Genomic DNA, 27,230 nt, shown 5'->3' with positions numbered 1-27,230 from the left:
TCTCATTTTGTGTTTTGAGACATTTTCCCATTGGTTATCGCCTCAGGCTTGATAAAAAATAGAGTAGAACAATTTTAGAAAGTGTAAAAGTTCAAGAAAGTGAATATTTTAAGAACTTTTATTATGTTGAGAAAGATTTTAAATGATTTATAAACTATTTCATAATAATCCAATCATTTATTTAATAACCCTAAGAGGCTCCTCAACTCTGCATAAAATGCAAAGCAATATTTACAACTTCATTTGATTGTTTTTTAATGTATTCTTGAGCTCCGGACATCCTGCTCTTATTGCATAATTTTATTCTGTATGTTTTTGTAGAGGGGGGGTTATGTTTTTTCTTCCTTTTCTTGTTATGTGTTATGCTGTGATTCCAAACAACTGAGTTGTGTTGCAATAAAGTTTTAAATGTTGAATCTTATTTACAAATTGAATCATTTTTTAAATTAATTGGAAAAAGCTGACATTTTACTGGGCTATCTGACTTGAACCTCTCCAACAGGTTGTCGTTGACATTTTATTCTTAATAATATATTCCTGCTTCCTCTGGGATCCGATCTGACAAATGCACAACGTCCTTAGAAAACAAAATGTAAACACCATTTCACATATTTAATTTTAATTTATTTGGGTAAAAATAACAAAAAAATGTACAAAATTAAGCATAGAAAGTCGTCAATATGAAAACAAATGTCCATGAAAACAACATCAAAGAAAAGGCAATAGTTAAATAAATCATTAAAAATACAGCCAGCTAATCTGGAAAAGCGTCTCGTGCTAGCGCTCTTGATTTCTACACAAAACAATCAGGACACTTGTCAATCGAATGTGGGTCATAAAGGCGAAGACCTGGGTCATGTGAGAACACAAAGGTTGAGTTTGAATGCACGAGAAGCAAAATTAAATGTTTTTTTTAAACTCAAATATGAGTTTGTCGTCAAATTTAAACAGTTTCACTACAAGAAACATTGATACTGAAACATTTGACAGGAGGCCGCTGCTCATTAAACAGTTTTTACATTTCCATCAGTGAAATATCCCCTTTGCCTTTTTTATCTTTTGTCTAATAGACCTCGTTATTCCCTCATCACTCATTTTCATCATTACTGTGAGGTTTATCCCCTTTAACTTCCCTCATTAGCCGAATTTCTTTCAGTTTCTGGCCTTCGCAACGAGCACAGCACGTTACCACACAGTGTACGATCATAACGCACAGACATTAGCACAGGGCTATGTTCGTAATGAGCCCGACAACATCCGGAAAAACGCCAATACAGCACGACAGCCAGCTACAGTGGAAACACCGGACAGAACGGAACAAGCACGTGAAGCGATCTTCGGCGCCTGTCGGTTTCAGAGCCAGCAGGCGGCGTCGTTCCGAGGAGACCAGCGTGGTTAGTCTCCATCTTGCAGCCTCTTGCGCTTCACTTGGGTGCTGAGTGTTCATTTAAATGGGTCTGGAGGTTGAGTGTGGACGCTCTGCAGTGGGAGCCCCTGCAGGAAACAGCTGGTTTGGGTCTCAGTGCTGGTGTTAAGGGGGACCGCGGGTGGAGGTTCAGTGTCTGCGGGTGCGCTGGCCCCCGGCGCCCGTGGTGGTGATGTAGAGGAGGGGCTGGGGCTGCCGCAGCTGGGACCCTCGCTTCAGGTTATTCATGTGGGCGGTGGACGACTCTGAGGAAACAAGGAACCACAAAGACAGAGCTCAATAAAAAGATCAACAAACAAAATACTGTCTCTGCAGACAGTGATGTCAGTTTACCTGGCTGCTGGCCGTTGTGGGGTGCCCGGACTTTGGCGAGCGGGGGGACCCCTCGGTTCTGGGGGCGCAGGCTGGGGGCCTGGGGCTGACCGTTGATGTGGAGGTGGGGGTCTGATGTGCTGTCCAGAGGACGAAACCTCTGAGCTGTGGTCGTCTTGGTTTGAGGAAGCTGCAGGTGCAAGGAAACAAGTTATTGTTGATATATTCATCTACAATGTTAGAAGAGTAATTCTGTACATTAGAATAAAATGCACTCACTGCTTGACCTGTGACCTCGAAAGAGCGTGAGCGCCTCTTCTTGCGTCGAGCCTCGAAGTCCAAATCTCTGGGCGTCTGGTTCTTGGCGGCGACCTGGCGGTTACGTGGGCGTGTCCAGGTCACCTGCAGGCCGGGTCCCTCCCCGGTGCTGCTGGACAGGTTGTCGTCCGAGGTGGCGTGCCTGAGGTCGGGGCTGGGCTGCCTGCCGCGCCGCATCGGCAAACCCCTAGGTGGCGCCTCGCTCAGGGAGAGGCTGCTCTTCTGCTTCTTGGGGTCCAGGGGAGAGGGGGGAGGGGGGAGTCGCAGGGCGTCCACCTCCAGGGCTTTGGAGCGTCGGCGAGCAGCTTTCACCACGATGTTCTGGACGCCCTTCAGGATCTGCTGCCGCTCTGAGGGGACACAAGGAACTTCAGGTTTACAGCTCATCAACGACTTCGGTGACAAAGAGAATCACCATAACATCCACTAACTAAAGCTGAAATGATTCTATTATATAGTTGAATTGCTTCAGTCGCTTGTAGACATCTTACCGTTTCGTGACAGGGGGATGTCGGCGCCGGCCTCGCTGCTCTCGGGCGACGAGTCGAGGTGGCTGCTGACGCTGTGGCTGAGATGACTGAAGCTCAGCGAGCTCTCAGGAGCCAGAGGCTGCAGCTGCTCAGGAGACACAGGACATCACGCTAGGATCAGATATCAACTGAAAAGAACTCAGCCTTGATTCTGAAGCTCAGGTTTCAAGCTGGGACCAGAAATACAGGGTTTAAAGAGTGAACCTTTCAACCTGACATTTCATACGGGCAATTACTATTGTACTGGGTGGTAATGGAAGATGAGGAAAGCTTTGCACTTTTCAGCTGGAAAAATGAAATATTATGTATTATTATCTCTGGTTACAGGTTCAGCTCAAAACTGATGTAAACACATTTTGGTTCTCTGGGCAGCAGCAACTTTCCTAGAATCCTGAACAGACCTGGTTCATGCACCAGGTTTAATTTGGTCTAAAAAGGGGATTTATGAGTCACACTCCAAAAATGGTATCGTCTCTGAGGGACTCCAATGGAACAAACCTGGGCGAACAGCCCATTAGGGACGTGCTCACCTCTCTGTTGCCCTTTCGGTTGATGTGAATGGGAGGCGGCGTCATCACAGCCGAGTTCTTCACATGTCTGGCATGAGGGCTGCTCTTAAAAACTCTGTTGTTGTCCCTGACACGGAGGAGAAAGCAGAGAGAACACATCTGAGAACCGGAAGTGGACTTGTTCATTAGACATTTTTCTGCTTTCTTTAAAGACATTGTATGAATTCTCTCTCTTACAGCTCAGGCTCACGCAGAATGGGGGGCAGAGTGTGCCTCCGGATCTTGGCTTGGCCTCGTCTGTTATCGGGGAACATGTTGCGAACACTCTCCTGGTCTGAGTCCACGTCCTGCGTGTTGTGACCGGGCAGCGTGATCTTAGGAAGAGAGCCCTCCTGGAAACGAGAGCAGAGCATTAAGAAGAGTTATTCACATCAAAAGGCAGAAAGATTTACACTTATTAATCTTTCATATCATGTCCAGCATAGGCGAGCAAGCACTGGTTGCTTTGTACCCTCTCTGTGTGTGTATGTACAAAATAACTCAACAATGCACAAATGGATTTTAACCAAACTTGGTGAAAATGTTACTTGTGTGAGTATCTCAACATTATCAACTTTCAGGGCTGATAATAAAAGGTCAAAGGTGCTAATCATGAATATTGTTCTTATGCGGCCATTACATTACCTATCTTGATTTGTTATACTGGGGTTGCTTTGATGGTGTGTTACCTTGATGGTCTGTCTGGTGGTCACCTTGTCCAGGGCCATGGCTCTGTCCAGCTTCCTCTCCTCCAGCTCCCTCATGTAAATATCATACAGCTCCTGGAGGTGGGGGGGCACGAGCAGACTGTGGTCTGGAACACATGGACACATATATGATTCAGTGAATCACGATTTCATTAAATCTCAAACAAAAACTAGTTCAGAGATGAAATTTAATTTATCAATCAATCAATCAAAGGACAGATATGTAATAAAGGTTGTTGGTGGTCCGACTCACCGTCGATGAACTGTCTCTGCTGCTGGATGATGTCCTCACACAGGTGTCTGTGCTGCTCGAAGCGCTGCACCACGAAGTTCTTCTGCCGGATGACGTTGTCCTTGAGCAACGCGTGCGACTGCATCTCGGCGTTCTCGATCTCCAGCTCGTGGACCTTGCAGAGGAGGCCCAGCACCTCCCGCTGCTCCTCTGAGCTCACACGCCTCGGCAGCAGCTCCTCCAGGCGACGGGCTCGGTCCCGGAGCTCCAGGAACCTGCGCTCCAGCAACGTCTGGGGGGGGGGGGGGGAATAACAAGGAGCTAATTCGATTTCTGTGTTTTGGATTTGGAAGATGATCTCTCTGAAGGTTTCCGGCCAATTCTACCTTTTGCTTGTGAATCCTTTTCTGCTCGGCCATGAGTGTGACCAGATTTTCACGGGCAATCGCCACCTCCCGGGTCTCTGTGCTGTCGGGGGGGGACTCCGGGGAGTCAGAGTCCTTCTCGCTTTCATCCTTATTCACACTTTCTTTTCTCCTTTCAGCACGCCACTTCCTCCTGCGCCGGCTCCTCTCCTGCTCCCAGCTGGAGGAAGAAAAATAATGAATCTACATTTTAACAGGCAGCAATGATTTCAAGGCCCCTGCTTTATGATTTACAGCTCGGCCGCAAGGATTTGAGTTTCTCTGCTGCTGCATTTTAACGAACAGAGCCCAGATAAATCAGTTTTTAAAGATTGTCTGTGGTCAGTGAAACACACGGTCGGGTCTGTTTCATCAAGGGGGGGGGGGGGGGGGGAGCAGAACTGCAGCTGCTATGGTTACCAGGTGCTTGATACTCCATCCACACTCATTTAAATCTGACCCGGGATCAAACTGTTGACCAGAGCTTGAATTAAAGATTCATGTAAAACATCAACCTTTCAATATTTAAAGAAAAACCCTAGAAGCACTGACTCTGCGATGGTGAGCAGGTGTTTGGACGTGTCGATCTGGATGGACATGCTGCTGTTCTCCAGCTCCATCAGGCTCTTCCTGATCTCCATCTGCTGACGGAAGGCGTCCAGGAGCTGCTCCCTCAGCTGGTCCATCTCCGCCCGACTCTGGCTGGAGTGGGCCTGGACTTCAGCTGGAAACCAGACGAGAGGAGAAACCATCATAAAAAGCTTCATGTGACAGATACTCTTCATGTCCTGCAGGGGGCGGAGGGGTGGGGGGGTCTTTACCCTGGACGTTGCGGATGTCGGCCCGGTCTGAGTTGACCTGGCGACTCGCCTGATCTGCGATCTTCTTCTTGAGCCGGTGGATCTCGGAGCGCAGGTCAGAGATGATGTTGGTGTATTGAGCGATGTGGTACGACACATTTATCAGGTTCTTCTTAACCTGAGACACAGAGAGACGGAAAAAAGACAAAGAAAAACGCTTTAATATTCACACGGGTCTCAAATCTCACACTGAAAATTACTGTTAGAAATACCACATCAAGTTTATTAAGAGGTATTGTTTTCCATTAAATCAATTAAATCAGATGAGAAGCTAAAACGTGATCTCACCCGTGTTCGAATATTTTTGGCACGGTCGGCGTAGGTCAACGTGTTTCGAGACTCCTCGAACGCCACGGAGGCGGGGCTAATGTGGGCGATCATGACCGTTCGGCTGTTCCCGCCCAACGAGTCCTGTCAATCAAAGACGTCAGAGGCAGAAAAATCAGATGTGAACGGTAAAACACGGGATGTGGATCTGGTCTCTTACGCATTTTTAAAACAGTTGTACCTTTAGTAGGCGAGTCAACTTGCTGTCTCGATAGTTGACGTACTTGGCGCCATTTTTGTCGCTCAGGGCGTTGATGCAGTTGCCCAAAGCCAAGAGGGATCGGTTGATGTGGGCCCCCTCTTTCAACCGCTGACCCCTGTTCTGAGTCTGGAGAGAGAGAGAGAGAGAGAGAGAGAGAGAGAGAGAGAGAGAGAGAGAGAGAGAGAGAGAGAGAGAGAGATAGAGATAGTGTTAATCGTGACTGATGCTTCCGTGAAATGCTTAAAGATTCTATTTGCTGCTGCCACTAGATGTCTAACAAACTCAAGGATCTTGGATCTTAGACTCACAAATAACAGTAAAAGTGTCACAACCAGATGCACAACTAAGACATTTCAAGCAAACACAATAAGCAGCCAGCTGTCATGCATACTGTTGGAGTTTTAAACACCTCAAACTGTTACTAGAGTAGCTGTCGTGTTGCTGCTCTCGCCCAGCAGGTGGCGCCCGCCCCCCCTCCGTTGGCCCGTCAATGCTCGGCTGAACTAAATCAACATAAACTTTATGAGCCTGCCTGAGCTCCAGTTCTGATGAGGCAGAGAAAATGTCCCCCCTGTGCCCTCGAGTGACAAACAGCTCGGTGCTGTGCTCAGCTCCTAATGGAGCTCATAAAACGTGTCATCCATCAATAGTCTCCATGGTGAAGAAGTGGCTCTCACTGGTTTGCATGGTAATCTGACGTCGGCGGTGTTCACGTGGACGAGCGACCATTTAAAAAGTGAGAATAAGCTGAGAGAGAGTTGCACCTTTCTGTCCTGTAGAGATTATCCACAAGCTTCTCAACAGACTGAGCAAATTATCAGCTTCACTACTCCCTTTTTTCTGAAGTTAGTTTTTATCATTTAACCCTGAACAAGTGTCTGAAGTCAAATTTTTTATATTTGCTTCACTTGGTTGTAATTTAATAAAATGTTGTTTACAAAACGCTCTGAACAGAAACTTGAGTTTGACAAAAGGGAAAACACCCACACACCAAACAACTCCCCACGACCAATTAATCTCAATGTCAGCTGAGAATTTCCTGACTGACACACACACACACACACACACACACACACACACTTAGACACACACAGACACACACCTGTGCTGCTCGCTCGGAGCCGGCGAGGTCGATCATGAAGAGGCGGGCGAAGCGAACCTCCTGCAGGACGTCTCGGCAGCGGCTCTGCTGCCTGACGTCCACCTGCAGCACGGCGTGGGAGCGGGAGGACGTCTGATTGGCCGCTGTGGGCTCCTGGGTGCGCTGCTTGTTCCCCTTCATCAGCAGCTCCATGATCTGACAACGACACAGGAGAGAGCTCGGTGGTAATCTGAATGTTTCTGGATTAAAGTAAATGTTTGCGGGGGGGGGGGGTCGGCCTGTCTCACCTCTTGGGCGTTGATGGTCGACACCTCTGTGATGCCGGCGACCTGGATCTCTCCCTTGGAGTCTTCCCTCAGGTCCAAAAAGCCTGAAGACGGGTTCAGCAGGTCCCGGATCATTTCGTTGTAGATCTGAAAAGACACAAATAACAACCGTCACAATAAACATCAGGACATACGTTTGCTCCGTTCCTTAAATAACAGACTTGAATCAACTGGAAAGATGTTAATGTGAATAGAGAAGGCTCCATTCAGAGCTCCAGGCCTCCAACACGCATCCAAACCATCTGCAACAACATCGAGTGCTATATTCTCATCCGCCTGTCATTTAGAAACCGCAGCTCTTTGGGGCGGCAGGCTGTCACCAGGCCTCCGTCAGTGCCTCGTCTCTCACACTGTTATTGAAGGTGCAGTGTGAAAGCTCCTGGAGCCACATGAAGGCTCGCGGCAGGAAGTGACGTCCTGGAAAGTGGCCGACGCACGACAGCAGAGGATCAAACCACAGCCTCTGAAGAGACTCTAACTGGTTCTGAGAGGTGAGTTTTTTGTGTCTGTTATTCTTTCCTTTGCCGGTTGGGTTTGAACAAGACTCCCAGTCTATGGTCATGCTACCTGCTCGGTGTGCATGACCGTAGTAAATTTTTCAGCAAATGCTACTGAATGGATTTCCAAGAACTTGGTAGAAGGATGAAAAATGCGCCAAGAAAGAAAAACAATGACATTTTGGCCTAATTCTAAAATAGGTGACAAATCCAGAGTTTTTTGTTATATCTGTCATTTCTTTAAGACATTTTAGAAGTTTAGAAAAGTCTGATATATACGAGTTTGTGCAATCTGGTGTAGCTTGATTAAATTTTAAGGGGTTGTTGCATCTTGGTGGAGGAAGGAGATCTAATGAGAGAGAACATCTAGATAAAACAAATTGTATTTGCAATCTCTCTGTGTGAGTCTTTGCTCGTGTTCCTGAGATTGCATGACCAGGGACAAGAGGAGCAGTGGCTGTGTTTACATCCCTAAGCCGGGCCGTAAAAATGGCGCTTTAACCTCTTTGTGGCGACAGTGGCAACGGATTGCTCCGTGGAAACGGCAAACACGGACGTCACAGGGCGGCCTCGTGTGTCGGGACTCATCCTGAACCGTTTAACACGGGTCAGAGAACATCCAGACGCAATGACTGGCGTCTTAATGGCAGAATGTTCACCCGCCCCAGAGCGCCGCTAAAAGAGCTGAGCCTCAATGACACTGTCAGTCACTACACGTAATGATAGTGTTTGGCGCTGGAAATGCAAAATGTAATTTCGAATGTCTGATGCAATAACGCCCCCCCCCCCCCACCCCCCACCCCCCGTGCTCCACCAAGTGCTCATATTGTGGCGCGTTCGGGTGAAAGCTCTTTTCATATTTGCTCTCTGGTGATTATGGAAGGTTATAATCACCACTGCTCCGTCTTTATCCCTTTATTGCCTTTTCTCATAACCTTCCCTGACAGCACAAACATTTCTGAATAAATGTGACTCATATCCTCTTTTAATATTCACGCCACGGTGCATCCTTTTCCCAAAGTGGAGTTTGACAGCGTGACTGACAAATTGTTCACTTAGAATTCTACAGAAAAAGTCCCTGAACGATGCAGTTAAACAAAACAATGAGGGAAATGTTTCCTGTGCTTTATGCTCCACGAGGTGAAAAGTGCAAATAGATCATGTGAGAGGAGAATTTCATATCGAATTGAATAAACTGTGAACTCATTGTACCCAGATACTAGTTTTCAACTTCAGTTCCAGTCAAGGGAAAGACACAAATAACCTCATTATACATGGATTCTAACTTAGTTACTGCTATCAGACTCAAATGATCCAGCTCCATCGCACCCGGAGCTATTAATGGCTTCAGTGTCATTAAACACACAGTCTGAGCTGCTCGGTAATGAAGCGCGGAACCACAGCCGGCAGGCGCCATCATCACCCCCACTGTCTTATCTGTGGTTCACCATCGGGATTAGGTCTGAAGATGTGTTATCACTGTTGTATTAACTGCTTCATTCTGTGTGTTTGTGGTGACAAGACGAGTCTGGGGACGAACTGTGGGACTGACCTCCAGGTAGGACATGGAGACGCTGTACAGCATGTCGTCGCTCGTCTCCTCGATGGCACGGAACAAGTCGTTCAGCGTTCGAACGTAGATGCCCGGCTCCTTGTCCGTCCCCAGCATGGTGTACGTCTTCCCACAACCTGGGAAAGAATAGGGACCATAAAAACATGTCTTCACCTTAAAATCAAATGATTTACATTCTAAAAACCCATCGGAAGAGGAGAGACAGATGGACGGACAGGAGGAAGACGTCATAGAGACACATGGAAATGCAGAAACGGTGCTAAAATATTCTCCGAGGATCTAAGGCTGGAAACACTGGCGGTAAAGCATGACTCACTTTCTAATCAGACCTGCGCTGAGATCAAAACCCACAACAGACGTGACTGAGACGTGTCCCAGTTTCCCTGTGAGCTGACGAGATGACTCAGAGAAGTATCACGACCTCCATTCAAGAGGAGTCACAGGTAATCGACCGAGGATACACACCAACACACAGACTAACACACACACAAACCTGTGGGTCCGTATGCGAACACAGTGGCGTTGTAGCCCGATATGAGGCCCTCGATCAGCCCCTTGGTCGTCGCTCTGTACACCTCCTCCTGCACAGGGAGAAGAAAACACACTGAAACTTCACATCCAGAGGAGTTTCACTGAGTTTTCCATTGTTTCCAGTTGTTTTCCTTTTCAGCTGACCTGAGTGGCCGAGTAGTCGAACCCCACGTCAAACACGTAAGTCTTCTCCCGGGAGCGGTTGGCCCGCAGGATGTCGTCGTGGTCCTCCATGGGGTCCAGCAGAACCACCATCTGATGACGAGGGGGGGGGGGAGAGAGAGACGGGAGGATGAAGGATTACATAACATTACATTACATGTCATTTAGCTGACGCTTTTATCCAAAGCGACTTACATTTTTTTTTTTTTTTAGAACACTCAACATTTATGAGGGGCCATTTTAGGGGTTCAGTATCTTGCCAAGGACACTTAGGCATGCAGATGGGACAGAGTGGGATTCGAACCGGCAACCTTCTTGTTGCAGAGAACCCGCTCTATCCCCTAGGCCACGCTCTCCCCGATTAGGAAAAGTGTTGATATTTATAAACGTCTCCTTTCTCAACTGGAGAAACCTTGAGGCTGCACCAACCGAGATCTGATGTTCAATATCAGTCAGGTGCACATGGAGCATTGAAATCAGACAGGAAGGAGAAGACATGAAGGGGGGGGGGGGGTTGTGTCTCACGTTGTATGTGATTGTTGCTGTTTGACGAAGCTAAAGCCTGAAACACTGTCATCAGTAAATCTCTTACAAAATATATAGACACAGCACGACAGTAAGTGGTAGAAACGTCAATGATCATAATAATAATAATAATAATAATAATAATAATAACAATGAGAGCAATAGAGTCGAGACAGCCCATGTATATCTGATGTGACCACGGGGAGTGTGTGCCAGGCTCCGTCCACTAGCCGACCAGGAGAGCCCTCGGAGGCCTCTCACCCCTGAAGCCCCCGGCCCGGTTGATTACCACCTCAACCGCCGAGCCGCTCACTTTGAAGCCTCTCCATTGAAATTCAAAGAGGAGAGATTCCACTTTTAATAAAGTGACCACAGCGGGTGAAGGTGGGCGGCTTCAGGAGGCTCGCGCGAGGAGTAATCAGCGAAGTGAGGGGCACAGGAGAGGGAGGTGAGGAGCTTAAGAGGGTGAAAGAGGGGAAAAGGAGAGAGGGAGGAAAGCTACACGGATATTTAAAGCAACACGATGCAGGTTTCACTGAGCAACAGCGCCCCCTGCAGCCACACGATGAAGTGGTTTTCATGTAGAATCAAAACAAAGCCGGAGCTCGGACTGTGTCGTCCCAGTCCCGCTGAAACCAAAACACAACTGAAGGGTCGATATTACCCACAATCCTCTGCTCCCTGAACCTGAAGAGATGCTGCTGTAACAAATCCATCAAACTTTCTTTGGAATTCTTTATATTTTCAAAAGTTTCCTGTTGTATATTGGAGAAAAACTCTGGTTTTTAATAACTTCTGTGTCTTTTTAACTGATCCACAGTTCAGCTTCACTCTTCACCTTGCTGGGTTCTGACACTTGAAGCTGTGACTCTTCTCAGAGGAGATCGAACCCTCTCACCAGAGAACATGTGAGAATGAGTGTAACATGTGCAGCAGCTGATTTCTTCCTCCCTCCTCTTCTTTCTCCACATCCTCTTAACTTCCTGCTTCTCCTCTAACTTCTCTTTCCAGCTGCGGTGACGTTCGGGTTCTGATCGCGTTTCACAGGAAGGATACTGTGAACACGGGAGCACGTCTCTCAGTATCCAAAGTCAGGACCTGAGGTCAGTTGGTACGATGACCGTCAGACTCCATTAGAAGAAATACAGACGGAGAGGTGTCCAGATAAGATGTTTGTTTGTGGGGGTTGCAGGATGTTTGGACAAGCAGCAGTTTCAGAGTGTTTACTAGAGTCTGACCGATTTATCAGTTGGCCGATATGACACTTTCACAGATATATGTAAATCAATATACATCATGAATAACCATTCAATTTGAATATATAATGTAAAAACTACAGTGGACTGTGAATATAACACTTTGTATGTAATGTCAATATTTATCAATATTTTCTTTAATTGTGATATATTGTGTATTTAATATCTAAACTTGATGCCCCAACCAGGAGTCGCACTCGTAGTTTAGTTGTATTTTGTACAAAACAGTGACAATGAAAGCTTTGTATATAAAGTTAATAGTAAAAATGATTACTGTTAAACTGTAAAAATAAAAAGCTTTGATTACATTTCTTTGTCCTGATGGTTTGATAACGACATCTTAGGAATCATTGCCGTTTTAAAAAAAATACATCTTAGTGGATTCATATCAGAACGTTTTTACTGCCATCAAGCTGTGCTCTAATCTGAACTGGTCAGTGAATCACTTTTACTTAAAAATCTTTAAAGTATCTGAGGATCACTTTTCTGTCTGGTCACATGACCATTGAGACAACGCTCGCACAGCGGAGGCGGAGCTTCACCTCCATGAAGAACATCTCATCACAGAACGTCTCTGTCCTCCGACACATTACAACATGACACTTGTTCTTTAAACCTGACCTCGTGTCCTGTGGGAGTAACGACACCAGTTGTGTGTGAAGGAAAGAACCGGATTGAAAACAATGCCTCTTCAGATCCAGCCACGTCGCAGTGCACCAGCTTCATGGCGTGTGTGTTCCTTGAGAGAGCTAATGGGCGTGCAACAATGCTCTCACATAATTGCAGGCAGAGTGGGTATCAGATAGTGCGCGCCCTGCACCCATGCACAGTTTGGTGCCTGCGTGCGTGCTCTGGGGGAAATCCTTAAAGACCAGGGGTGTTGATGACACCTGTGGTCCCATCTGTCATCTGTGTTTCTTGAGTTACAGTACCTGCCGCGGCTCCACCCACGGACCTGCACGCACAGCAGCTGCCGCCCGGGCACATTCTACACCGCTCATTTTCTTAAGCCTTCTGATAAGACTGTGGAGATGCTGGCTCTGGTGACAGTGCCAGCAGCAGTATGAGACTCAAGAAGTCTGGGCGTGTGCGTCGGGGGTTTGGGCGCCAGTGACAGGCGGCAGGTTGGCACGAGGGCGTCTTTCACAGCGCACTGTCCTCTGTGGTCAATTAAGAGGCTTCTGGGAAACAAAGAGGACGGGGTGAAGTGCAGGTTAGTGACGTCCGGCGCTCAGAACAGGTTGAGGAGCGTTTGGAAACACGGCAGTCTCATGGAAACCGTCCAATCTCACACATACTGTACCCTCCCCTCTCCTCTCTCACTCACTCTCACACAGTCGCATGGAAACAATGGACTCACACACACATGGACACACACATGGACACACACATGAACACACACATGAACACACACGTAGCAACTCAGACAGCAGCGTCTCATGTCCACTGCAACAAGCAGGTCTGTGCAAGCAAGGGCGGAAAAACTGACCACAAGACCAGAGGCCGGTCTCCCACACACTGAGCCCGTGGGGGGTGTTGGATGCAGTCGATTTTCTTTTACCAAAAACAACAAGCACCGGCTCCTTTGTTGAGCTGAGTGCAAGCACCAGACGGTCTGGTCTGCAGAAGAAGAGCAATGAATTCTGGGATAGTTGGGGCCGGGAAGGATTCGCCCGTTGGAGCCCCTGTTTCTCAAAAGGTGGAAGGACACATTTGAGACGGGATGCAGCCTCTGAGCTGGGTCCAAGTTACGGTTACTTCTGGTTTGAAAAAACAAGGATGGCGCCGGACTAAATGCCAAACTCGGCTGATCGTTATCTTAATTCCAATTTCCTGACGTTTTCGAGACCAAATAATGAGCAAATAAATGCTGCCATTAAAAAACAACCGTTAGGTGCAGACGTAATTCTGGGCATCTGTTCACATTCTGTGTTATGTGACAGTGTGACTCATCACACGCTGCCAGGGATCTTCTACTGAGTGAAGCTGGATGATTTATTTCCTCGTGGACAGAACAAGCAGCTCCCAGCAGCAGAAGCATCGATTTCTCCTCTAGTATCTGCTGTGAACTTATAAATCCACAGCTGCACAGCAACCGCTCGGCAAACACACCTGGCACAGTTCAGAAAACACACGGTCGGCTGATAAGATTAATAGAAACGTGTCCGGTGCTGCTGTTAATGAACAGAGTGGAGGACAGGCCGTGACTCTGAGACTGAGAATCCACTACAGGACAAAGGCTGTGACTCTGATGAGAAGGTGAAAGGTTCAAGCATTCATCAGAGATCTGTTTGTGTTCTCTGACGACGGATCTGCTCTCCTGGTCTCACCCTCTGTTGTTAAAGGTCTGAAGACACACAATCATTCCAGTCTGCAAACATTTGACAGCGGAGGAGAAAGGAGAACAGATTCCACTGTGAACATCAAAGCTGCTGCTTGAATTCATCTCATCTTTCATCTCTTTTATAAGCTGTTTTTATTCCATTTCATTGTAGAATATGAATTCACAAAAACAGAAGACATGTTCTGTTGATGTCGATTCAAATTTAAAAGATTCTGATACAAGAAGAACAGAAGATTGAAATGAAATATAAACAGAAACAAAATAAACAAAGAAAGATGCTATAAGCCTCACATTATTCTTCTTTGGAGAAATTACTCAATATTCCTACAGTCTTTTTTTTCAATGTTGATATTCAAGGTAATTTATTGACCGAATCTATAACATTTATAAATAACATTTGAATCCTTGAACACTTGTTTTCAATAGTTGTTTTCATCCATGTGCTGAAATCTTTTATTCAAGTATTCAACAGCTAGAGAGCCAACAGACACAACACTGACATCAAAATAAAATAGAAAACATGATGAAGATGAAGATGAAGACGTCAACTTGGGAAGAAGAGAAGATTCCAGAGCTTTTTCGTGGCTCACGTCAACAAATTTAGAGAAAAACAAGTTGGTAAAACATCTATAGTCTCATATTTTAGGCCAGTTCAATAACAGGATGAGGTGGGTGATGTCGAGGTCTGATTCTCCCCCCCGAGGGTCGAAACTGGCTCCTTTGAACCAATCACCTCTTTTCGTCGGCTGCTGACTGATCCAAGGCCGAAGAAGACAAGTGGGCCAGAAGCCTGAGGGACCCGAGAACCACATTACACGTGAAAAGACCAACAACCTCCTGGTCGACAGCCTTTGTAAACATGGTGTCACCTTTAGCAGCTTTAATCATGCTGTGTAACGATGGATGGGGGGGGGGGGGGGGGGGGGGGGGGGGGGGGGGGGGGGCAGAGCGTGAATTTACACACGTTGGCTATGAAGGAAAAAAAGGCTCCTGAAATATTAATTTCCTTACAAGAATCAGCCAAAGTCAAAACAGCAGCTTGCTTATGCGGTGACATGAAACCAATTAGCGGGATGGTTCTAAACGCCATGGAGAGCGAATGGGTACGAGCAGGGTACTGCCCAGTGACCCCCCCCCCCCCCCCCCCCCCCCTGGATGATGGGTTTCTCTAATCAAGAGGCCCTGCTGCCGCTCTGGTTGCTCAAGTCGTTCCTTGCTTGGCCGTCCTGTTGATCATCACGCTGCCAATTCCCAACGCAGATCCATAATTCAAAGCCTGGATGTGGTGCGGTTTCACAAGTCCTGCCTGCCCTGGTTGGTTGCTCATGACTCGCTTGGCTCTCGCGTGCCAAGTGGCAGACGCTGCAGACGGCCAACACAAGTCAGTGACATCAAACCCTTTCTAATGTCCAAATAATCCCTGGAATGACACAGATCATCTCAGTGATGATCAGGGTTCTACATGGAAACTGGACGATATCGAGTGTGTGTGTGTTGAGAAACATTCAGGATCTCTTGTCTGCAGATAATTGCCGCAGCTTCAAATGAGCACAAAACAGTTTAAAAGCCGCAATGAGGAGGGAGGAGAATCTAAGAGAAGAGACAACACGAGGAGGAAATGTACGGTGCCACTGAGAGGGCGACACACTGCAGCAAACACACAGATACACACAACTCATGCAATTTGACAAAACGTGAGCGGCAAACACTCACAACACAACACAACCGATTTCTCACAACAATACCAATTACTCACGACACAACGTTGTTAGTATTTTCTTTTATTTGCATGTTTTCTTGCATTGTAGTGTGTTGAGCTCTCAGGGCAACGGACAATAGACACGTCCATTTTAAACAAAAGCACACAGGCTGGGTTCGAACCACCGAGTCCGACCACCTGTCCTCACTGATGTCACGTTTTATTGCATGCACTTGTGTCCTGTCTTTATTGCTCTGCTTTCAAAGGTTGTGAGATTACATCCTCTCTTCACCACCACAAGGGAGACTAAAGGAAGTCGTCTTGTTTTAGTGTCATCCCCATTGTGACCCTCATTGAATCATATCAAACCCGACTCACACACAATCCTGTAGATTGTTGTATTCACGCACAAAAAACACAATTTCAGTGTCGAGCAGCCGTGCTGTGGATGTTTAGTGCTCTCTCTCTCCCTCTCTCTCGCTCTCTCTCTGTGTGTGTTTCACCAGATCCCTTTCTCTTATCTTCAGGCTGCACAATGACATCAGAATCAATCAACCGTGGCATCTGTGCGCTGCATCAAGAAAAACCCTGCAGCCGACAAAGGATCAAGATCAACCCAAAGAAAGCAATCAGGTCCCGGCAGTGACCTTTGCAGGGGCCACCTTTCAAGCTGCTCTTTCAGAGACGCAACCAAAGCTTTGGAAAGTCCAGCGGGCACAATTGCAGGCTGGTTATCTGATAGAAAACCTCGGAGCTGCCCTCGCCGCACAATGCTACTGTAGATCCCGTTTCAGGGGCTCGTGATGATCGGAGGCGTGTGCGCTGGCTGGCAGTGTACCTGATACAGGGAGCTTGATGGCAGAGTCTGCTCCTGCAGTCAAGGTCACGTAAGACTAACGAAGGTCGGGTCAGTGCAGTCAGACGAAGATCCGACCCAGACACTTACATGTACACACACTTTGGGATTGGATTCCTGCCACCTTACGCAACGAGACGCCTCAAAAGATCAAGAGCTGGATGAGAGGAATTCATTTCATTTTCTCTCTTTCTTTCTTTCTTTCTTTCTTTCCACCACCTGTCCGTGTTTTTCCCTCGTGGATTCTGTGTCGAGGAGGCGCAGATGTATTGTTGGATGTCCCAGGCCCAGATGGTTATGAAGGATAAGGAGGAACAATACAGCAATTTGTCATCCATGAGAGCGATTCACTGAAACCCCCCCCCCCTGTATATCAACAAAGTGTGACGTGTGGGGAGGGTGCACTTTGACCTGGAGAGGTCACCCGCAACATAAAACAATCAAATACATTCATTGTCCTTATTTTATGTGCAAAGCTCGTAAAGTAACTTAGTTTTTCTCTTTCTTTGAATCGATAGCTCTTAGTTTTTTGAGATACGTATACTGCAAACTGACTGAAGAGGATGGAAACACAACCTCTTTACCAGTAAAGCTGCTTATCCACTCAACACAACATCAAACAACAGACACCCGAGGGTCCAATTACTGGCGTGCAGCATTCAGATTAAAGTAGAGCCAGCCAACGGGACAGAACCCGACCTGAACCCAACTTCTGTCCGAGCTTGGCCTGACTTGTTGGTTCCCCGAGAGTCGGGGGAACAGCCGCACTCTAGTGCATGGAGGCTTATAGTGGCGGGGGTCTGCCTTTCTCAGGGGCCCTCTTCCAGCTTGGGGCCCCAGGTGATTACCTGCCTTGCTAGCATCGTAAATAAGAATTCTTACATCATTAACATTATTACACAGCTCTCCTCAGGCTGATTAAGCAGATTCAGAAATACATTTTGTGGATAACACCCAGTGGAAAGGTCTTTTCAGCATGAAGCTGTGCAAGGATCCACTCCACACCGTGTCGGGTCGGCTCTACGCCCATGTTCTCATGTAATGACATCAGTAATAGCAGACTGGAGCTCGACTGGTCGCTATTTCAGTCCCTTTTGCAATCCGTCGACAAGACCGAGCGAGAGAGGTCGTCCGTGTGAAACACAAGAGCAGCCATTAGTCTTTTCAAGGAGCTTCTTTCCAAGTCCCCAGCCACAGCTGCCACCTTGAACCTCTCGGAAATAAAGTGCGCTGTTCTCTTTTCCTGAAGATTAAAGACAGATCTGTTGTCCTCGAGAAAAAAGTGGAAAAAGCACCCAGAGAACGGCTGGAGCGAGTTCCCTCAGCCTTTCAGCCGCTGCAGCTCGTTACACAGGAAGCTGAATTGTTATGTGGATGAAGAACTGTCGCCTTCTGAAAGGGTTGTGAGAGGGTTCACACCGGCACAATTGCAGAACTCGAGTATTTTTAAAACACATGGAATCCACACCACAATGCATACAGTGCTTTAACGTCTATTAACCTCTCAAGGAAACCTTCATTTACTAAATGAACATCATGCCGTATGGAAGATGACGTGAAACTAGAATTTGAGGCTTCCAATTTCTTAGGATAATGTTTCCCGTTTTAAATCAAGTGAGAAGGTGAGTAATTTTCTTATAGGCTTTATAGAAACTATAACTAGTGGAGTCGCCCTCTGCTGGTCAGCCGAGAGATCACAGGTTTCAGGACCTCCAGTATTGGCTTCACTTTCCGGAGTCATGTCAGCAGAAGTCAGGATTCTGGTTTTCTTCAAATAATATATTCTCCGTTTTACCATTTCCAGTTTCAGCTCTCAAAAACAAAATCCAAGACAAATGAAGTCCTGACCCAGCTCAGTTTTACCCAGGCTCCTCAGCTCCTCTCTGGTGGATGAGGCAGTTTCCCGCTCAGGTAACATCATCTTTCCCAGAAACAGCGTCAGGTCTGAGCCTCACCTCACAAACAACAGTGTGTTATGAAGGAGGAGCGCTTCTCTGAAACCCCCCCTCAGAGACTTACTCCCCGTAGCTCCTTAAATCCCGAGACATGCAGGACATGATTTCCTGTAAACACCCGATGGCCGGCTGCAGATCTGTCTGTCCTCTGTGACACCTGGTCTCTTCATCCTCCTCTTCCTCTCTTTCTGTCCACCTGTTGCTGTTTCCACGCCTCTGACCCTTTCAACATCTCCTTTATTCGTTCTTTTCCACTTTTCCCTTCAGTTCAATTCATTAGTGTCTTCACGAGATTTCAAGGGGACACTTAATCGTGTGAACTTTGCCGTGACAATCAGTTTGTGTTACAATCGACGAATCCCTGCTCGTCTCTCGGGCTCAATAAATTCGGCGTATCGATGCCCCTGCGGCTGACGTGCACTTCCTGCTTGTGTAAGAGGCATTAGATGGCAGCGGAGGAAGCAGGGGAACATCGAGCTGCTGATTCTGTTACACAAAACTGAGCAGCCCCAAAATGAATTCACTGAAATGAAAAACGAGGTTGTGCTTTCATAATCGAGAACACAACGAGCCAATGAGGTAGTTCGGTGATTGTCATCGTCCCCTCGTGGCGCAGAGAAGGACTCAGAAGACGCCCGAGGACGGAGCGGTTCACACCTGCCACACCAACAACCGCATTGTATAATAATCATAGTTATTATAAACAACATTAATGAGCTCATTTTGATTTCTCGGGAGTGAACGTGTTTACTCGAGCTCTTCAGCAGCACCAGCAGCGGCGCCTCTCCAGCGCCTCCTTCAGCGGCTGCTCGTGGTGGAGCGCCACGCCCTGCACCTCTCATCGTAATCAGGAGGAGGTGGAGGAGCGGGGGGGGGGGGGGGGCACCGAGAGGGATCAAACACACACTACACACTACAGACAGACACGCACCCATGAGAGGCAGTGCAAGGGATCAGTGGAGTCAGAGAGCAGCTGAGAAGGAGAAGTGGAGTACGAGAGAAGCGAAGGAAAGCGAAGATTATCCACTTTCCGAGGTCAGAGGGTTTATTGGAGCTGACATATTAACCCAGACGGGAGATGAAGTCGTATTAACTTCTGTGCACGACCCGAAATAAACTCTCCCGTGCTTCCAAGTCATTCCTCCTCCTCCTCTCCACCACTGATGCTACTCTAGGTCCACGTCTCCCTCCCGGCTCTGCCTCTGTGTGAAGAGGTTAAAACGTCGCAGCTAAAAAGGACACGGCTATTTGTAGTTCCTCTCCTGTCCAAATACGAAGCTATCCAAACACGGCGTGTCGTAAAAACCAGACAAAATGTGCCCTTCTTCACGTTTTCCACAGATTGTTAACGAGCCTATTACAGAGATGGACTGTTCTAAAGAGAGGGAGGGGTGAGAGAACATGAAGGCAGCATGGGAGCTGGATATTTTTATATTGAGATGTTCAAATTTGAGGGTTTCTGATGCATGTTACTACTGCATGTTTGCAGAAGAAGAAACACCATCAGAACACCAGATATGGATGTGATACCAGTGCTTGATTAATAAGCTGTGTGGCCGACTGAGACTGGAATGACTCTTTTCACCCTACACGACTTCTAGCCGGATTTAATACTCCAAAAGCCCCAGATCAGAGCCAAAGACACATGAACTCTTAACAGATGTATTTCAAGGGGCTTCACAGGTACTAGATTTATCGCAAATTATGACTACAGAATTCTAGGCTAATAGACCAACCACAGCCAATCAGAGCGGACCAGACATAGTAGTCGGAGGTTTCTCTTGGCATAGCAAGCGTGAAATATCTCCAAACACCTACATCTTAGTTTCAAGCCATGCTCCCCGATGTCAGCTCTCCTTCTCGTGGCATATACGTTTCTACCGACCCACTTCTCATGCACGACACATAAACATAGACATAGACAGTCCTATTGTTGAAACCTACTCCTGCTGTCTGGCTCAGTATCAAACTGATATCAGTGCTGCATCAGTCCTCCAGTTTGGATGGGCACTTGAACTTTGCACAAAATCTTCTCTGCCTCGTTCACACTCTCCAACTTCCCTGACGTGTCCTCTCACTTGTGTGTTCGATAACATCACCGTTTAGACGCTGTTCAGAGGGAAAAGACTTTCTCATTCACAGGGGCTGGTTTACAGGGGCGGGGGGGGGGGGGATCAGGCCGAATGTCCTTTCACCCACAGACCCATGTGGAGGTCGGAGGAAACTCTACACTGCACGTCAGGTGAGGAGCTTTGTCCGCTGCAGAGCCAGACATATGTGCAGATTCTCGAACACAGTGTAATCAAGTGGACTTGTGCTTTGGAACGGGCTGAATGCTGCTGCTTGTTCTTCAAGGTCTTGATCTTTACAAAGGAACCAGGAGGAGCAGTCGTTTGCCTGCTGGCTGACCTTCTCTCTAAGTAAACCACCTGCACCTCAGGTTTTTCTTTCCATCAGGTAAACATGTGACTGAAGGCCGGCCTGGAAAAAACCTCTCATCTGTGAAAAAGGGGCTTTTACAACCTGTGTTCTCTATAAAGATCGATACCTAGTGCACTATGTATTTACTGCTTCTGCACTCGCAGTCCAATCCAGACTGCTTTGACGAGCAAGACGAGTGAAATGTCCCCGAACGCATCTATTCACCACGACTGGGAACAGATAAATACGATGTGGTTGTGGGTTTCCTCGCCTCCTGGCTTTTTTCTTGAATCCTCCTGCATGGAGAAGAGGAGCGCCGAGGATCAGGGATAAAAAAACAAAAAAAACAATGGCCCTGATCTTGTCGAGGTGTATCCATGGAGACTAGGCCTCACTGTAAAGCATTCCCCACTGTGTGCTGCCGACAGACCAGTGCTGCCGACAGACCAGTGCTGCCGACAGACCAGTGCTGCCGACAGACCAGTGCTGCAGACACACCAGTGCCACGAAGACCAGCTTATCAAGTTGTAGGGGCTGAGGCTGAGCGCTGTAAACACTCACTTCCACAAACAAGATAGGGACCAGTGTATGAGCACAGTGACAACTATGACCACGCTGTATAAGACAGCTGCAGGACATCCTGTCTCATGTATGTTCTAAACTCCTTCCACACGTATGTTTGAGCCTTAAAAGCCACAACTAAATAAAGTGAAATGAGTAGAGAGAGGAAATCGTCCCGTCCACGAGGCTGAGCGACCGTCTTTATCCCCCGGGGGCTAAACAGAGCTTTCCCCATCAGCCTCTTACTACGGCCTTGATCACATGACTACAACTTGTTTGTCAGCAACAACACGTCAATAAAATTTGTTTTTGATTCAAACAGAAGGACAAGATGAGCTTTGCTATATTTTTCATTTTGCATGATTCTTTGTTTGAGCTGGTTCCAGTCTGGTCCTAATGGTTTGTGCATCGTTACACAAACACTGATTCAATTAGTCTCTAATAGATCATTTAAATGTCTTGTCCAAGAACACACTGGCCCAGAAAATAATAAGGTAGTAATTATTCTTTTTTTTCCTTTATTGATTTTCACGTTGGCCGCTTTTTCAAACAAACACTGAAGTCTGGACGTTTTCCTGAGAAGATTTCCAGAACGACCACAAATACAAATGCTCCTGAAATGTACTGAAGGAAAGCCTGAGTATCTTGAACTTTATGAAGTACGTTAGAAATTAGCTTTAATATCATGGATGTTAAACCTGAGCCATTTAATATCCCATTCATACAGTGTCCACGTCAGTTCACCTCTGACCTGTTTACTACTCACTCTGGGATAAGGAAAGCTCATTGGGTACAAACAGGCAACAGGTGGTCCATATGAGGCAGTGCCCAGGACCACTGGGGGGGTGTAAGCAGGTGGCAAAAGGCTTAACCTGAGCTCAATACCCGCCCAATGAGCTCATCTCCACTGGCTTATCCATTCAGCTCCCAGTCGTCTGCTTTCTGCCTGGACAGCCAGATCTGAGTGCTGCCACCCTGTCGGCCAAGCGCTCTGCTAATCTGTCTGAGCACGTTACCTGGCGTCCATCTGCTCGCAAACAAAGCAATCAGGACATAATGTGTGTGTTTGTGTGCGTGTTTGCAAAGGGACGGGTGCGTTTAAATGGTTTTTAGCTGAATTTATAAATATGTATTTGGGGTATTAGGTATAACAGCCTCATCAATGCCGTGCACGCTAATCCCCTCCCGTCTGTTGTTATTGTTGTTGACCTTTCCCCTCCATCCATGCCAGGGCAGTTCAGGTAAACCCAACAGGTAAACAACAGATTCCCAGAAGCCATGCATCTCAATAACAAGTGTGTGTGTGTGTGTGTGTGTGTGTGTGTGTGTGTGTGTGTGTGAGTGTGTAAATGCCACTAATCCCTCGCTGCCAACGTATCTGAGTGAACTTAACGTGACCCGTCAGCAGCAGTGCAATCATATCTGACCATTTCCAACTCCCTCCACACACACACACACACACACACACAAAGCACCACACCGTGTGATATTCAGAGGGTGGAACCAACAAACACAATAACACCGTCCTGTGTGGTTGCGCTGGTGTCAGCACTTGGATCTGCCTCCCTCGCCAGCCTCCATGTTCTAATCCCCCCGGGTGCGAGCCCATTTTAATGATGTCATGGCAGACAGAAGTGCTGATGTTGTCCTCAAGACTCGGTGTAATTGAATTACTTCTGAGACGACAGACAAACAAGTCGAACGCGGATTATCGGTTTCTAGTAAAAGCCTCTGGCAGCACGCCCTGAAAATAATGTTTCTGATGTTGTGACATATTTTCTCTTATATATTTTTCTTTTATCCTTTTCTTTTGTCGTTACTTTAAATCTTTCTAACTGCTGTTCTTCAGTTTAGATATTCTATAACCTGTATATCATAATTAGATGTGTTTGATTTTAAATGCCATCGGCTTCTTGTCTTAGATGTTTCTTTGTCTTGTTTTTATTTGTCCTCTTTGTGACGGCTGTTGTGAAAGATGCTCTATGATTAAAGTTATTATGAAAGTGCCAGAATTATTCTGTGAAGAACTATTACATAACAAGTTATTCAGCTCTGATGTGATTGACTGAAGGGTTAGACAGATGAAACAATTCGTCTTCTTCCAGTTGTGAGTCACAGCTTGTTCATTATTATTCTATTCAAATATGATTCATTATGTGTTGTTTTTGTTGTCTCCTGTTGTTTAGTTTCAAATTTGTTCTGTTTGTAAATGTGTGTTTCTGAGTTGGGCCCCAGGAGGACCAGCCATCCTAATAAATGGATGAAAATAAATAAATAAATAACCTGGTTACAGCAGCTCCCCAGTCATGACGCTCATTATCATTTCCACCACCTTCATCATCTTAACACGCTCACTGGTGGCGCTGCTAAATGGTCCCAGTCGAGGGACCAGTCCAAACGAGAGGGCTGCTGGTAAATATGGTCCTCGTGGAGAGAGGGTGGAAACCGTACGTCCTCATACGGGAGGTCATGTGGTAACGACCCCACTCCACACAACGTGCAGTGGACCAGATCCTCTCAGGAGGAAAATTGCTTCTCTGCAATCCAGGTCAAGTGTTTAGATTCATGTGAAATGCAATCTACACGTTGTTTATTCAGAAATGTTCCCATCATGGTTTATTCTAATGTGAAATACAATTATCATAATGAATCATTTCAAAGCAAATTACGAATCAGAAAGCAAAGAGAAAAGATGCTTCTACCAAATATATAACACAGACACACACACACACACTCTCTCACACACACACAAACACATATACACTATCTACGAATGACCTTGAAAGTCCAGTATTCATTGGGCTCCAGTTCACATCAGATGTAATTCCTGTGGTCTGCAGTGAGTCAGTTCAGACACTGAGAGACTGAATAACCATCTGCACTGATGTTTTCTATCAGCTCTGCAGTCCCATTGAACCCGGGGATCTGAAGAAGCTTTCAGACCACATCCGCTGATGAACGAATTTGTGTCTTTCTCTGAGAAAGGTCAGTGTCTCTGCTGCAGGAGTGAGTCATTCAGCGTTCATCTACAAACCAAATGTGACATTTGAGCTTTACTAACAAGTTGTTCTTTGAAAGAGAAAAGCTCCTGGCTGCACTGAGTTCCCTGCAGATACTTTACCTGATCGGCCTCGTGACTCTGAGGGGCAGAGACAACAGGCCTCTCCCAAACACACACTGACCCCCGTGCACAGAGGTGATCAGGACACACACACACACACACAAACACTGTCTCACCTGGTCGTCCACTCTGTGGGCCACGATCGTAGCCGCCTCCTCCTGCTCCGCATCGTTGAGGGGTCGGATCCTCAGGGCAACCTGCGGCACACACGCAGAGAAACTCAGTCCTCTTTGAGTTTCACAGATTTTCAGTTCAGGGAAATGATGCAACAATGGCGACAAATGAAACTGATGGGGCTGAATGACTTCTTCTCTATCTCATTTGTCTGCAGGCGATGGAGTTGGATGTGGGAGTTTAAATTGAATAGATATGAAATGTGCTGAAATCCTGATGAGCTCTTCAGGGGTCATTTTTTTCTAAGAATTGGCAAAGCTCCTCTGGGGCCACGGAAGTAATATTCCTCTGGTTTCACACCTGATTTTAAAGATGTTTGGCGCTCAGCAGAGGAAAGTGGTTGATTTGTGAGCTGAACAACTTCAACAAGTGTTGGGAAATGATCCCTGAAGAGCTCATCACGACTCACTTGAGATGTGAGGCTACAAAATGTCCTGTGCTAAAAAGAAAAGGAGGGATGTTGAATGGAAAGATTTGAAAATGTAAAAAGACCGGCAGGGACACTGTACATTAAATACACAACTCAGAGGTTTAGGATTCAGGAATAACAAAGCTTAAGCTATAGAAGACACTTAGAGTCTGGATGTGTTGACCTCTGCATCATTGATTTTGCATTTTTTAAAAGAGAATCTCTAAATAGCCAACATTTGTGTAGATGCACGAGATCTCGATTCACAACCTGAGAAATGCTAATATCTGAGAAAAGTAAGACGCTAATCATTATCACATTATTACACTTAATTAAAGCCTCTCTGCAGTATTCCTTACATAAGCTTGTAATGGGAGTAAAATGGAATAAATAACAATCACAGCAGGATATTTAAACTCAACTCTATTGTCGATTTCACTGCAGTTATATATTAAATATGTCAAATGTCTGGTTCTCTCTGGATCCTTTGTAGTAATAATTCTAATCCAGCTCATTTCCAGCGCAGCAGCAGCGCTGGAATAACAAGGTCTTGTGTGAGTCAGCGTGAGCAGAAAGCTTATTTCATGCTGGACGAGAGAGAGAGAGAGAGAGAGAGAGAGAGAGAGAGAGATGGGGGGGGGGCAGGCAACTGAAACAGCAACTTCAATAATTCAGATGAGCACAGTGCAGCAGGTGAAGGGCTGAGCTGCAAGAAACTATCCTTTCTACTGTCAGTTCATCTGTAAATTATTATCTGGATTAATACACGCGTGGTTATTCTATTGTCTATGAATGTTTGGTGGATAAAACATCGGTGATAAATGATCACGATGACATCTGTAAATGTACAAAACGTGAAAAATACTTAAGTGAATACAAATCATACGGATTTCCAATACCTGTCGAAAACACAAAACTGTACAAAACTGTGACTCAATACGATTCGATATGATAACTGTCCCAAATTTTGAAACTGCATTTAATGCAATCTAGTACAAATCTGACTCCTGGTGTCTGTAAAAGAGAGATGTTGTTAGACTGGTCTTAATAAGTTTAAATACTCCTCATGTATAAAAACAGATTGGAAAGAAAAACAAACACTTGTTTATAAGTGAAGTCTGGGTGATAATTAATTTGTTTGCTTTATTATTATAACCGATCAATGTCTTCTTTATATTAAGTTTAAAGACTCTTATTAATGTGCAGATAATGAGAAAGAAAACATAACATTAATCTGAGGTGGATCATTTATGCTGTTGATGACAATTACTGATATTGTTTCTTCGCCCATGGACATAAACATGTAAATTCATAATAATTTAAAATTCAGAACTGAAAATCCAAGCTAGAATAACATTGAACTGTCCCTAATAAACTGAGTTGTGTCTATTATCGATCACTGATAACAGCTCGTTTGATGAAACTCTTATAACCACAGATAATAAATAAAAAGTTCCAGCTCACGATCTGGTTTAAAGTAACGGGACTCACAGTGAGTTGCTGCTCCTTGGTCTCCCCCGTGTCCTTCATGGTCCTTCAGTGCAGGACAGTGCGGGCGTCAGACGGGACCCTGAAGCATCCTGCTCCTCTTCCTCCTCTCCCTCCTCTCCCTCCTCTTCCTCCTGCAGCACCCGGCGGGCTCCCTGCGGCTTCACTGGCCGCCTCTCAGCGTCTGTGTGCGGGGGAACAACCAGGAGCTTCCGCCCGGAGCGAAGCAGCTTCACGATGTCCGCTCCACCGTGCGCGCACATGCACTTAACACGCACTAACACGCACCGACGCTTCAGACTCACAGACAGAGTAACAGACAGAGTAACAGACACACAGGTAACACAGGTCACAGCAGCAGCAG

The 27,230-nt window shown here is 46.4% G+C and overlaps 1 protein-coding gene across 1 annotated transcript; it reads right to left on the bottom strand.

Annotated features, from left to right (window-relative positions):
* Positions 1-613: 613 nt before the first annotated feature.
* kif19 (kinesin family member 19) lies at positions 614-27,230 on the bottom strand. Its single transcript, XM_062413633.1, has 20 exons — positions 26,870-27,230; positions 24,912-24,992; positions 10,040-10,150; positions 9,858-9,945; positions 9,344-9,480; positions 7,256-7,381; positions 6,969-7,163; positions 5,846-5,992; positions 5,626-5,748; positions 5,299-5,455; positions 5,030-5,201; positions 4,460-4,658; positions 4,095-4,365; positions 3,824-3,948; positions 3,333-3,487; positions 3,117-3,222; positions 2,548-2,671; positions 2,018-2,406; positions 1,760-1,928; positions 614-1,671 (listed from the first exon to the last, which is right to left on the bottom strand). The coding sequence occupies exons 1-20, from the start codon at positions 26,906-26,908 to the stop codon at positions 1,556-1,558; spliced, it is 3,030 nt and encodes a 1,009-aa protein (XP_062269617.1). The 5' UTR covers positions 26,909-27,230; the 3' UTR covers positions 614-1,555.

Source organism: Platichthys flesus, chromosome 20 (assembly GCF_949316205.1).
Source record: "Platichthys flesus chromosome 20, fPlaFle2.1, whole genome shotgun sequence".
In the NCBI taxonomy this organism is placed as follows: Eukaryota; Metazoa; Chordata; class Actinopteri; order Pleuronectiformes; family Pleuronectidae; genus Platichthys; species Platichthys flesus.
This window is presented reverse-complemented; position numbering and strand designations above follow the sequence as displayed.

Bases quoted from the DNA above. Each gene is read 5' to 3' on its own strand.
- kif19 (XM_062413633.1), bottom strand. From the start codon at position 26,908: ATGAAGGACACGGGGGAGACCAAGGAGCAGCAACTCACT. The intron at 5,202-5,298 runs GTAAAGACCCCC...TCTGGTTTCCAG, and splicing joins CGACATCCGCAACGTCCAGG to CTGAAGTCCAGGCCCACTCC. The intron at 3,949-4,094 runs GTGAGTCGGACC...CATGTGTTCCAG, and splicing joins GCAGAGACAGTTCATCGACG to ACCACAGTCTGCTCGTGCCC.